The sequence below is a fragment of the Mandrillus leucophaeus genome, unplaced genomic scaffold (assembly GCF_000951045.1).
Source record: "Mandrillus leucophaeus isolate KB7577 unplaced genomic scaffold, Mleu.le_1.0 Scaffold297, whole genome shotgun sequence".
Taxonomy (NCBI): domain Eukaryota; kingdom Metazoa; phylum Chordata; class Mammalia; order Primates; family Cercopithecidae; genus Mandrillus; species Mandrillus leucophaeus.
The window spans coordinates 1,849,713-1,864,355 of record NW_012103109.1 but is presented as its reverse complement, the minus strand read 5'-3'; the positions used below and the strand labels follow the sequence as shown (position 1 = coordinate 1,864,355).

The following is a 14,643-nucleotide window of genomic DNA, read 5'->3' as shown; positions in this document are numbered from 1 at the left end:
GAACCTAAAATCCAGTGAGCTGCTACTGTGCCAGGCTCCCTTCCCACTGACATTCACATGCCTCATCACACCCTTGCCCACCAGTCACAAGAGTCCTGATGAATGAGCATCAGAATAGCACAGTCCTGAAGGGCATGAGCTCTGCTACCCGATCTACCTGGCTCCCAGCCCTGCTGTGACTCTTACTAGCTAAGGGACCTTGGGCAAGACTTTCCCCTGTAAGCTTCAGTTTCTGCCTCTGTGAGGGTGGTTACAGTGCCCATCTCAAAGGCTGGTGTGAGGCGTGGCATCATCAATGCCCAGTACAAGTTGGCTGTTGATATAACCGTGTAACCTACCATCTCTTACAGATGGGCATAGGTTTAAAACTTAAAAAAAAAAAAAAAAAACCAAGGCAGAAGCAGAAGTAGCAGCACACTTGCAGAAAAAGGGAGGACTCCACTTAGCCATGCTTACCATAGGTGAACATGCGTGGCGAGGTCAGTTCAATGTTGGGCAGGGCGCCCAGATGGTTCAGCACGGCACACCGATAGCCATTTTTCTGGGCGTAGTCAACGAAAGTGCGGATGTACTGCTTCTCGCTGTGATTGGCAATTCCAGGACAGATGACCATGGTGATATCATCTACAGGGTAGAGAAAGAGATCCCGATGTATCCAAGAAATGTGACATGATAAATGGACACAATTACACTTCACTGGCCTAGAAAACAGGGGGAGGGAATTCAACATACATCTTTCACTCAGTTCTCTGGGGAAGAATTTTTCCCTTCTAGCTGGAGCTGTCTATATCAGTGTTTCTCAAGCTATTTATAGTGAAGGGTTGGTTTTGAAAATGTCCAGTAGGTCATGAACACATACTTTTGAAAAGGACAATAAAAGTTAATTACTAGAAAAATGAAATGAAAAATATATAAACCTCAATTTTCTACTATAAGATTCAACAAATATAAAATTAACTCTGTCACATCGCTATAGAAGTTCCTGAACATTACTCTTAATTTCTGTAAGAAATTCTACATGAATGAATGAATGAATGAATGAATGAATGAATGAAAAAATAAAAAGTGGTATTTGCACAGACCCTTTGACCCAGCAATTTTACTTTCAGGTATTTATCCTACAGAGGTAATTGTACATATGTAAAATAATATATATGTATTAGGTTGTGTTCAATCATGCAATATATATCCTTTTGCATATGACTGAACACAATCTAAATGCCCAGAAATAGGGGTCTGGTTGGATAAATTATTGCCTATCTAAGTGATGAAATATTATGAAGCCCTTAAAAATAATGAGACTTTTTTATATACACTGATGTGGCAAGCTCTTCTATAAATTAAGTGAAAAAAATGCTAAATGCAGAAAGGGGTTATAATAATGCTGCCTTTTGTGTGAAGAGAAAAAGATATCTATATTTATAAATGCATCCACTATCTTTGGAATCACACACAAGAACCTTGGGAGTGGGTAGCACTGAGCTGGGGTAGGGATGGAGAGTAGAGGACAGAGAGCGAGATACTTTCTCTGTATACTGTCAATACCTTGTGAACTTTCTATCATGAGTACGAATTGCCTACTTAAAAATATGAATATATACTTTTATTTAAAAGAAAAGAGGTGCTTAGGTCATTAAATCTGATTATAATTTTTGTTCAAATTAAGATTTTTTAAATTTACAAATTCTTAATGCTGGTAGGGAAATGTGAATTAGTAAGCAATTGTCCAATATGCATAAAGAACCTTACAAATTTTGTAAATTGCTGGCTGTAGTGACACATGTATGTATTCCAACTATTTGCAAGGGTGAGGCAGGAGGATCACTTGAGCCCAATAGTTTAAGGCTGTAGAACACGATGATTGTATCTGTAAACAGTCACTGTACTCTAACCTGGGCAACACAGCAAGACTCCATCTCTTTATAAAATGTATAAGCTTTGACCTAGTAAATTCCAGTTCTTGAAATCCTGCCTAAAATTTTCTGATGAAGGATGACATAATTATTGATAGTTACAAAGTTGTAATTAAGTTAAATGCCCAAACATAGAATGGTTAAATTATAATATGACCACCTTGTAGAATATTAAGCAATCATTAAAATTGTGTTTTTGAAGACTTTTAGATTTTTAATGACATGGGAAAGTCTTTATAATATAATGTATGATAATTCAAATTTTGGAAAAACAATGCATAGAACTATAAGAAAATGGAACAAAACATTAACAATATATGTTGGGTGACAAAATTATGGGTGATTCTTATTTTTTAAATGTGTTATCCCTATTTTCTAAAATGAGTACTTATTCCTTTTATAGTCAGAAAAAAAATCAGAAAAGGGGGAAAAGGGCTGTTTTTCTTAGAGTACGTCTTCGGTACAAATACTGCCTTCCTTGGAAGCACCTTTGTCAGTCATTTCTGGGGGCAGGAGTGATGGAAAAACATGAGCAAGTACAAGGAGGAATCACTGTTCTGCCCTTTTCAACTTCCCATGTTGGTCCTGGTAGGAAGAGCAGATGGTCAAACTAAACTTTGTGCTTTAGTGGTAGAAGAAGAAAAAGCATTAGAAATCAGGGAAAGAAAACATTTAACTGTTTTAAATAATATTTAAATAAATATAGGAAAAACCAGCTACAGCTTTATAAACACAATGTGAACTCCTCATCTATTCATGTATTCATCCTTTCCATGACCGTTTATTAGACGCCAGCTATTCTGGGCTCTGGGGATTCCTACATTCTAGCAGATAAATAATACACAAGCACACAAATAGGTTTAGAGAGTAGAAGCTACCATGAAGAACTAAAGCAGGAAGGCGTGATGGATTTACTGAGAAGGAAACATTAGTTAGGGGAGTCAGAGACAGTCCCTCTGAGGAGGTGATGTCTGAGCTGAGACCTGAATGACAAGGAGGAGGTAGCCACGTGAAGGTCTGGGGACCAGCATTCCAGGCAGAGGGAATATCAGTTAAATCTTTGTCACCAGCTACTTAGCAGTTCTAACCACTTTAAATACCTAATATGTTTACTGGAATTTACCCATAAATAAATTCTGAGTTCCTATTTAAAAAAAAAACAAAAGCAAAAAACAAAAAAAAACTAGGTGCTTTGGAATACTACATAATGCAAAAGACATGTTCACTTCTGGTAGAAATAGCATTCAAAAGGATGCTTGTACCTAACTCCACTTCCTCAAAAGTCTTCATTACGAAGCATTTTAGAATGAATGCTTATTGTATAGGCTAGACAGAACAATGCCAAATTCCAGCAGCAATGAACATTTCAGTTATTTCTCAGAAATAGGTGTCTACACCATTGCATGATAGATACGACCTTAATGTGTCTTTTTGTCCAGGGAAACCCAAGCAAAGGGAACCTGAGAGCCTTTTTATCTACTGCTTATCCAACAAACGCCAGCCTATACTGCACCTCTGAGCTTCAGTTTCCTCATCAGTAAAGTAGGGATAGTAAATACCAGCCTCACAACACTATTTGAGGATTAAATGAGATAACAGTATACACGAAGCACTGAGAATGGTCTGGCCTCTGTTGCTGTTATCAACCCAGAAGCCCGGTCCTGGGGTGCCTGGGCTCCAAGCACTCCCTCATCCTTTTAACATCAAGCTTCTGTATTTCACAAGAGGATTAAAAACTATTCTACAATGAGTTCTGAAGAGCTTTACATGGTGACTGGCAAACACACGCTGAAGCTAACCTTTGCGGGCTGCTCCTAAGCTGTCTCTTATACACATCTAGATGTGTATAAGAGACAGCAGGTATTTATCCTACAGAGGTAATTGTACATATGTAAAATAATATATATGTATTAGGTTGTGTTCAATCATGCAATATATATCCTTTTGCATATGACTGAACACAATCTAAATGCCCAGAAATAGGGGTCTGGTTGGATAAATTATTGCCTATCTAAGTGATGAAATATTATGAAGCCCTTAAAAATAATGAGACTTTTTTATATACACTGATGTGGCAAGCTCTTCTATAAATTAAGTGAAAAAAATGCTAAATGCAGAAAGGGGTTATAATAATGCTGCCTTTTGTGTGAAGAGAAAAAGATATCTATATTTATAAATGCATCCACTATCTTTGGAATCACACACAAGAACCTTGGGAGTGGGTAGCACTGAGCTGGGGTAGGGATGGAGAGTAGAGGACAGAGAGCGAGATACTTTCTCTGTATACTGTCAGTACCTTGTGAACTTTCTATCATGAGTACGAATTGCCTACTTAAAAATATGAATATATACTTTTATTTAAAAGAAAAGAGGTGCTTAGGTCATTAAATCTGATTATAATTTTTGTTCAAATTAAGATTTTTTAAATTTACAAATTCTTAATGCTGGTAGGGAAATGTGAATTAGTAAGCAATTGTCCAATATGCATAAAGAACCTTACAAATTTTGTAAATTGCTGGCTGTAGTGACACATGTATGTATTCCAACTATTTGCAAGGGTGAGGCAGGAGGATCACTTGAGCCCAATAGTTTAAGGCTGTAGAACACGATGATTGTATCTGTAAACAGTCACTGTACTCTAACCTGGGCAACACAGCAAGACTCCATCTCTTTATAAAATGTATAAGCTTTGACCTAGTAAATTCCAGTTCTTGAAATCCTGCCTAAAATTTTCTGATGAAGGATGACATAATTATTGATAGTTACAAAGTTGTAATTAAGTTAAATGCCCAAACATAGAATGGTTAAATTATAATATGACCACCTTGTAGAATATTAAGCAATCATTAAAATTGTGTTTTTGAAGACTTTTAGATTTTTAATGACATGGGAAAGTCTTTATAATATAATGTATGATAATTCAAATTTTGGAAAAACAATGCATAGAACTATAAGAAAATGGAACAAAACATTAACAATATATGTTGGGTGACAAAATTATGGGTGATTCTTATTTTTTAAATGTGTTATCCCTATTTTCTAAAATGAGTACTTATTCCTTTTATAGTCAGAAAAAAAATCAGAAAAGGGGGAAAAGGGCTGTTTTTCTTAGAGTACGTCTTCGGTACAAATACTGCCTTCCTTGGAAGCACCTTTGTCAGTCATTTCTGGGGGCAGGAGTGATGGAAAAACATGAGCAAGTACAAGGAGGAATCACTGTTCTGCCCTTTTCAACTTCCCATGTTGGTCCTGGTAGGAAGAGCAGATGGTCAAACTAAACTTTGTGCTTTAGTGGTAGAAGAAGAAAAAGCATTAGAAATCAGGGAAAGAAAACATTTAACTGTTTTAAATAATATTTAAATAAATATAGGAAAAACCAGCTACAGCTTTATAAACACAATGTGAACTCCTCATCTATTCATGTATTCATCCTTTCCATGACCGTTTATTAGACGCCAGCTATTCTGGGCTCTGGGGATTCCTACATTCTAGCAGATAAATAATACACAAGCACACAAATAGGTTTAGAGAGTAGAAGCTACCATGAAGAACTAAAGCAGGAAGGCATGATGGATTTACTGAGAAGGAAACATTAGTTAGGGGAGTCAGAGACAGTCCCTCTGAGGAGGTGATGTCTGAGCTGAGACCTGAATGACAAGGAGGAGGTAGCCACGTGAAGGTCTGGGGACCAGCATTCCAGGCAGAGGGAATATCAGTTAAATCTTTGTCACCAGCTACTTAGCAGTTCTAACTACTTTAAATACCTAATATGTTTACTGGAATTTACCCATAAATAAATTCTGAGTTCCTATTAAAAAAAAAACAAAAGCAAAAAACAAAAAAAAACTAGGTGCTTTGGAATACTACATAATGCAAAAGACATGTTCACTTCTGGTAGAAATAGCATTCAAAAGGATGCTTGTACCTAACTCCACTTCCTCAAAAGTCTTCATTACGAAGCATTTTAGAATGAATGCTTATTGTATAGGCTAGACAGAACAATGCCAAATTCCAGCAGCAATGAACATTTCAGTTATTTCTCAGAAATAGGTGTCCTACACCATTGCATGATAGATACGACCTTAATGTGTCTTTTTGTCCAGGGAAACCTAAGCAAAGGGAACCTGAGAGCCTTTTTATCTACTGCTTATCCAACAAACGCCAGCCTATACTGCACCTCTGAGCTTCAGTTTCCTCATCAGTAAAGTAGGGATAGTAAATACCAGCCTCGCAGCACTATTTGAGGATTAAATGAGATAACAGTATACACGAAGCACTGAGAATGGTCTGGCCTCTGTTGCTGTTATCAACCCAGAAGCCTGGTCCTGGGGTGCCTGGGCTCCAAGCACTCCCTCATCCTCTTAACATCAAGCTTCTGTATTTCACAAGAGGATTAAAAACTATTCTACAATGAGTTCTGAAGAGCTTTACATGGTGACTGGCAAACACACGCTGAAGCTAACCTTTGCGGGCTGCTCCTAAGTGATGAATCCCAGCAGACTTCTCAACAGCCCCCGATGCCACGGGCAGAGTGAGTGGCACGAGTATTCATACTGTGCTGTGCTCTCCACTGACTAGTGCTCCTTCTCCGAGTGATGGCCCAACCATACAATCTAAAGCAGCTCACCTCCAACACAGTGCTCCGCCAAGGGCTCGAAGAGGTCGAATGTAGAAGTGGCTCCATCAGACATAGTGATGAACTTTCGGTGCCCATAAGGATGTGGCGACCTCACCCTTCCCATCTTCCCATACAAGGCTGTCTGGATGTGTCCACTTTTCCCCCAGATCAATGGTGGAATGTATCTAAAGAAAGGACAAAGGAGGTCAATTTTCTCTACATTCCTTGAGCAATGTTCTGAAAAATCTTTTAGCAAAAGTCTTTCAACCTATTTTTTTCCCGGCAAATTCTGCACACAAAGCATAAACATGAGGTTTTTATTGCATTACATCCATACCATGATTTACCACCTTTCCCCATTTACTAATACACTCTGCATCAGATTAGCTTTAGAAATCAGCCAGGACATGTACATAAAGAGAGGATTTCAATTTAGGGTAACTCTTAAGTAATTCAACATGGGTTATTTCCATAATATAGAATAAAAAGAAAGCAAGTGATACATTTTGGACACATTCTAACTTGACAAGTTAGCTCATTATTAAAGGAGCTGATGTATATGAAATAGCACAGTGCCTACACTCACTAAATGCTCACTTCTTTCCCTAACAAGACAGGCCACAGCTGCAGTGGTTATTCCATTAGCCAAACCTGCTGCTCTCAGTTACGCTGGGAAGGGCTGCAAATTCTTCTAAGAGCCTGTAAGTGCCTTGCGGGGTGAGGGCACTACTGTATGCTCCAGAGAATGCGCTGTAAGGGCAGTGCAGTGTAAATATTTGTTGGGTTGATTAAAGGTAAAGGCTTGTTAGCCTAAGCAAGGCATGAAGCCTCACTAACAACAGTCCATTGTAAAAACACAGAGTGACTCTAGGCGTTGGTAGGAAGTGCAAAAATCACAAATAGTTAATTACCAGGAAAAGAAGATGTTCCAAGTTACAACTAAGAAATGATTATGGTTTACAACCACAGTACAAGATGACTCCATTTACTGAAACTGCTGTTGGTTTCACTGCCATGGCTTTTAGCCCAGGCTTGATTGTTGTCCAGGATTTGTATCCTACATAAACTGGAGTCATATAATATAAAATGGTAGTGACATCAATCATTGCCCTCTGTATTATATGGCAGCGGTGAGTGTTTTATTAATAATTTACCTTAAACTACTTGTCAATTCCTGCCTATCATTTCTCTCAGAACCAGATGATCCCCAAAATCCTTTGATTTACTCCTTGTATGTGTAATTAATGAAATCTACACAAAGTTAAGAGAAGTGAAGCTATCACCTTAAGCAAACCAGTCCCCAGATGAGCTTCCTTTTCGGGGGAGGGGAGGAGAGGAAAGAGTATTTTAAGACATTAAGGACATGAAGTCACTTGCCAGCATAACACCACAGGTGCAAATATCACTGCAAAAGCCATGGCATTTGGAAGGCAGGCAAAGGCATTTATAAGAGCTGAGTGGATTATGACAGTAACAAAAAGCAAGCTTATAAAAATGTCAATTGGACAACCAAACACTACACAAGATCTAGATACAGAACTTATAAAGGATTTCAGACAACCAAGTTAGATAATAAATTTTGCATAGAGGGAGAGGACTATCCAAGAAATCAAACTTTTGATCACTCCTGGAGTAATGTTTAAAGAAAATTTTGTTTATAATATAAATTAAAAGTGGAAATATGCTAAGCTTAAAAATGTCAAAAGAATGAGTAAATTTCATAAGCCTACCTTCTGAACATGTTTAGAATACAATATAATCTCAGAAAATAGAACAAAAGAATAAAGTAAAATTTATTTTTGGCTATTCAAAGATTTCACATTTAATGATGACACATGTGACCGTCCTGATGCCACATTCCCAGTTTAGAGTCAGGTCACCTCCTCAGAATCTTGGCAGCAGCCCCCCAAGCAGCCTCCTAGCCTGTAGTCTTGCTCTTACCTACTCCATCATCCACCTGCCAATGGAGGGATGATCTCAACACACAAGCCTGGCCCCCACCCTCCACTGCATGGGTCTTCACTTGGCCTAGGAGGCCGGCTACACCCTAGTACTCACTTAACTTTTCCGCCTAAGCTCAAGTAAACCTAAACTACTGGCCCCAACTCCACCCAGAACAGGTACACCTGGTGTTGAACTACTTTTATCTGAGGAGTCTTTGCTCCAGCTGTCTCCTTTGACTGGAATGCTCCTTCAAACCCAGCGTCTCTTCGGGCCAGCTATTTCTTGTCTTTCAAGACACTTCCAATCAGGTTGCTGGGGGAGTTGCCCCTTCTCCGTGCACAGCTCTGTCCTAGCACCCAGGTGACTTGATCACTTTAGAAACTCTTTTCAAGCAAACCCCTCCCACTGCTCATTCACCTCTAGCTCTATCCCCAGAGCACTGGACGTACATTACACACCTAGGGGAGATTTGCTTCAATGAACAGAATATACAGACACTTAGTAAATCTAAAAGGACAAATACATGTTTTTAAAATATACAAAAATATATTTTAAAATAATATGTGCCATAATAATGTGAATTCAGCTATTACATGATTGGCGTTTGGTGACTGTCCTCTTTCCAGCCTACCTAACCCCATTCTCAGAGTGGGGTGCAATAATTCTCTGTGTGTGTGTGTGTGTTAGGGATCAATTGCCTCAGAATCACTTGGGACTTTCTCAGTTCAGTGTAAGATCAATTATACACAGTGGAAGTCTCACAAGATTTGATTTTATGACAATACCACCTACTGATAAAACACTGTTTTTAATTAACTTCATAATAATACAACACCAGGGTTTACAAAATTGAATTTTTAGACTGCATTTACTATGGTGGGGTTCAATGTGTAGTTGTTTGTTTATACAACTTATCCACAGACCACAAGAAAAAAATTTAAAAACAAAAAACTCAATAGGTGCCCAGTCACATGGTTTAGGTCAGGAAGCAAATATGGACTAAAACAATAGAATATTTTGCAATTTATATAAACATATAAATACTGAAAAAATGTTGCATGGTACATGAGGGAATACGCTTTTTCTATCTATGTGGTAGTTTGTCTGAAAATGTAGTGGCCAATAATTCCACTTATTCCATTCTTCTGCCAGGAGCTAGATTCCCTCCCTGTGATTTGTACTGGCCTGTGGCTTGTCTGGGCTTACAGAAGGTGGCAGAAAGACTGCTGTGCCAACTTAGGCCTGGTCCTTAGGAGACATCATTGCTTTTGCGCTCTCCTCCTTGTACGCCTGATGAGAGGGCACACAGAAGGCACTGTGATGGAACTGAGAGGTATGTGCGTTTTACATTTTGTAGATACTGCCAAGTTGCCTTCTAAAAAAGATGGGTCCATTTACATTCCCGCCAATACTGAATGAAAGTACCTGTCTTCCTCACCCTCATTAATAATTGGCATTATTAATCTTCTACATTCTGGCCGCTTAGATGGGCAAAAAATGGGTATCTTGTTTCAACTTGTGTTTAAGGTTGATCCAATCTATGGTTGAAAAAAAGTTGCTTATTTGAATTTGCATTTCCCTGATTCGTGTTTACTAGTCATTTGTACTTCTCTTCTGTGAACTATCTGTTGATATCCTCTGTCTATTTTTCTATTATATTTTTCTATTGATTTATAAGTATTGTTTTTATTATCCCTACATTAAGCTATTATCTATTATATGTTACAAATGTTTTCTCAAAATCTATTGTATATTTTAACTTTATGTACTTTTTTTTTTTTTTTTTTGAGACGGAATCTCACTCCATCGCCCAGGTTGGAGTGCAGAGGAGCGATCTCAGCTCACTGCTACCTCTGCCTCCTGGGTCCAACCAATTCTCCTGCCTCAGCCTCCCTAGAAGCTCTGATTATAGGCATGCACACCATCATGCCTAGCTGATTTCTGTATTCTTAATAGAGATGAGGTTTCACCATGTTGGCCAGGCTGGTCTTGAACTCCTGACCTCAGGTGATCGGCCCACCTCGGTCTCTCAGCCTCCCAAAGTGCTGGGATTACAGGCATGAGCCACTGCACCTGGCCCTAGTTTTTAATCTTTTATAGTTAAAAACATCTTTTATAGTTATAAAAGTATCTTTTATAGTTAAAAATATCTTTTATGGTGATACAACGAGATAAAGTTAAAATATACAATAGATTTTGTTGTTTTTTTGTTAAAACCTTTGTGTTTTGCATTTTGTTTCAAAAAGAGCTATTGCAATACCCAATTATAAACATAATTCCCAATATTTCCTTCTATTAATTCTATAGTTTTAGAAAATGTATTAACCTTAAATCCACTTACTTTTATAAAATGAGTGAAGGGAAGATATAATTCATTTTTTTCTGACAGACTAGCTCATCGTCCTTGCACAATAAATGGCCTATCCCTTCCCTACTTTCAGTTGACATCTTTAATATACACCAAGTTCTCAATTAAATATTTAGGTTTGGTTCTATATTCTCTATTCTAGCTCATTGATCTATTTGTCTATTCATATGCCAGTATGACACTGCTTTAATTAATACAGCTTTATGAGACACTTCGATAGTTGATAGTGCAGGCTGCCTTTGTTATTTTTCAAAATTTTCTTGGCAGATTTCAGCATTTTATTTTCCAGATAAATTACAGGATTAACTTGTTTAGTTCCAATTTTGGATTTTTAGACCAGGAGCAGTGGCTCACGCCTGTAATCCCAGCACTTTGGGAGGCCAAGGCAGGCTGATCACAAGGTCAGGAGATTGAGACCACGGTGAAACCCCGTCTCTACTAAAAATACAAAAAATTAGCCAGGCGCGGTGGCAGGCACCTGTGGTCCCAGCTACTCGGGAGGCTGAGGCAGGAGAATGGTGTGAACCCGGGAGGCGGAGCTTGCACTGAGCTGAGATCACGCCACTGCACTCCAGCCTGCGTGACAGAGCCATCTCAAAAAAAAAAAAAAAAAAAAAAAATTGGATTTTTGATTGGAAACACGCCAAATATATATTAGCTAGGAAATAACTGACACCTTTACAATACTGATGGGTCCCATGCAAAAACATGGTATATCTCTCCATTAAATCCTATAGTAAAACTTCATTGCTTTCTCCATCTTTTACAGAATATTCCATTTTTACTACACTAATTTGCATGTCTTTCTGTCTGTATTTTTTAAAGCTATTCTTGAGTTGAAGCATCTGGGCATGTTTTACCCTTAACTCCCCGAAAGTAGGAACAGTCTCTTCTACTTCTTTACTAATCCATATGGTATCGTGGCCAATGTTGTGCTGTGGCCAGTGGTTAACAAATGTTTGTTACTAACAAACAAGCTGGGCCACAACAAAATATAGAGGTCAGCCTGTCCTTATCTTCTGAGCCTATTTATAATCGACATCTGGCTTACTAACAGAATTGCTCAGTGGGAAAGACCACAAGGGTCTGGGCCTCCCTCCCACCCCCCATATACATATGTACGTACACACACACACACACACACACACACACACACACACACACGTCTTTGAGCAGATGAAGCTCACATAGGCAAGGACAGCTGGTGTTTTAAAAAGAGAGTTGAAAAAATAGTTGACTGATGCTCATCTTTGCCTTAAATCAGTGGGTGACCAATTCTTCCTTATGGTACCTAAGTCCCTTGGCTGTAAATCAAACTATTTTATAGCTAGTGATTAAACTCAGACTTCACTGTTATTTCCTTTGATTCTCTCTTGTACTTCTCTACCAAATTAACACTGGACTTGGCACACAATAGATGTTTAGGATATGTTGTCTGAGATTGAGTCCTCAAACCTCAGCAAGTTGCAGCAAGTCCTTTCCAGTGAACCAAATGCCCATCAGCAGCTGCTCCTCAGCATTTGAGGTTTCTATCAGATAGGATGCATTGCTTAAAGCAACAAAACCCAACTCTGACTCACTTAAGAAAGGAGTACACAGAAGGACACTGGGGTGCCTACTAAATGGAAAAGAGGCTGGAGAACCAGGCTTGAAATGAGGGCAGGATCCAGGAAAGAAACCAGGGGGCTGCTCCAGGGATGTGCTTTTTACAACATCAGTACCAGTGTTCCCCCAACTCCACTCGAAAGTCAACGTCCCAGAAGTACAGCAACTAGAAGGGATGCCTTCAATTTCAGAGTGGGTGGGCAACACACTTTGATTTATTACCTGCATGCAGTGGGAGAGAAGAACTTTCCCAAGGGGAAATCTGTATGCCCTTAGAAAGGAAGAATGAATGCTAGGCAGCCAGAAGGGGACAGACGTCCCCTGAAAGGTTTTGAGCTGGGCTTGTCTTTGATTCAAGAGGCTTCTTTACTGCCCTGATACCCCATGGCCCACATTAAACCATCATGTTCCCATCTAGTTCTTCTGAAGGCTCATCTTTCTGTCCCTGTCCCCACCTCTTAGCACTTCACATACTTCTCAAATGTATTTATTTCAGCATCTGCTTTACCTGCAACACAATGTACATAAGAAACAGGAGAAACAGGTAATCTCCTTAAGTGTTGTTTTCTTCCCGCCATGCATCCATTTTCTAAAAGCAAATCTGAGCACACAAAAGGGCTGGAGTGGTTTGTTTTGTTTTGTTTTTGCGAAGGAGTCTCACTCTGTAGCCCAGGCTGGAGTGCAGTGGCACGATCTCGGCTCACTGCAAACTTCACCTCCCGGGTTCAAGTGATTCTCCTGCCTCAGCCTCTGGAGTAGCTGGGATTACAGGCACTTGCCACCATGCCTGGCTAATTTCATATTTTTAGTAGAGATGGGGTTTCACCATGTTGGCCAGGCTGGTCTCAAACTCCTGACCTCAAGTGATCTGCCTGCCTTGGCCTCCCAAAGTGCTGGGATTACAGACGTGAGCCACTGCGCCCGGCCTACTGGACTTGTTTTTTTAAGAAGACATCTAGGAAAGTAGAGTTTCTAAGACTCCTGTCAATGATCTTTACTGGTCTTAAAGCACAGTAGCACATTTTGAATTCATCACTTTGCCCCCACGACTTTGTTGAGGTAAAATACATATAACATTTTAAAGTCTACAATTCAGTGGCATTTAATACATTCATAATGTTGGGCACCCATCACCTCTATCTAGTTCCAGAATATTTCATCACTGCAAAAGGAAAGCCTGTAGGCATGAAGCAGTCACTTCCCATTTTCTCTGTCCCCTATTCCCTGGCAACCACTAATCTGCTTTCTCTCTCTGTAGGCTGACATATTCTATATATTTCTTATCAATAGAATCATCAACATGTGACCTTTTGTCTTGGGATTTTTCACTTAGCATAATGTTTTGAGAGTCACCCTTGCTGCAACATGTTATCAGTAATTCATTCCTTTTTATGGCTGAATAATATTTCATTGTATGAATATACCACATTTTGTTTATCCTTTCATCAGTTATAGACATTGAATGTAGGCCGCGTGCGGTGGCTCACGCCTGTAACCCCAGCACTTTGGGAGGCCAAGGCAGGCAGATCACTTGAGGTCAGGGGTTTGAGACCAGCCTGGTCAACATGGTGAAATCCCAATACTAAAAATACAAAATTAGCCGGGCATGGTGCCCCACGCCTGTAATCCCACCTACTCGGGAGGCTGAGGCAGGAGAATTGCTTGAACCCAGGAGGCGGAGGTTGCAGTGAGCTGAGATCATGCCACTATACTAAAGCCTGGGCGACAGAGTGAGACCACAAAAGAAAAAAGACATTGGATGGTTTCCACTTTTTGGCTATTGTGAATAGCACTGCTGTGAACATTTATGTACAGGCTTTTGTTTGAACATCTGTTTTCAATTTTCTGGGTTGTGTCCCAGGAGTGGAATTTCTGGGTCATATGGCAATTCTATGTTTAACTTTTTGGGGAATCTCCAAACTTTTTCCCACAGCAGCTGTACCATTTTATATTCCCAACCAGGAACATACAAGAGTCCCAATTTCTCCACATCCTCACCAACAGTTGCTATTGTCCATTAAAAAGAAATTACTACAGCTATCCTAGTGGGTATGAAGTGGCATCTCTTGGTGGTTTTGATGTGCATTTCCTTTATGACTAACGATCTTGAACATCCCCTTTTGACTTGAGGCCATTTCCTTCTACTCTATCTCTATTTTCATCTCTATGTCTAAAATTAATCACAATTTTTTTTT

General features: G+C 39.3%; 1 protein-coding gene across 2 annotated transcripts in view; it reads right to left on the bottom strand.

Annotated features, from left to right (window-relative positions):
• Nucleotides 1–14,643, bottom strand: part of ABHD2 (abhydrolase domain containing 2) — a 126,532-nt gene that overhangs the window by 42,586 nt on the left and 69,303 nt on the right. For both annotated transcript variants that reach the window (XM_011986311.1, XM_011986313.1), the window contains 2 exons: nt 6,541–6,716; nt 457–624 (listed from right to left, as the gene is read on the bottom strand). In XM_011986311.1, the coding sequence (XP_011841701.1) occupies nt 457–624; nt 6,541–6,716 (344 nt within the window). The remainder of the gene's footprint in view (nt 1–456; nt 625–6,540; nt 6,717–14,643) is intronic.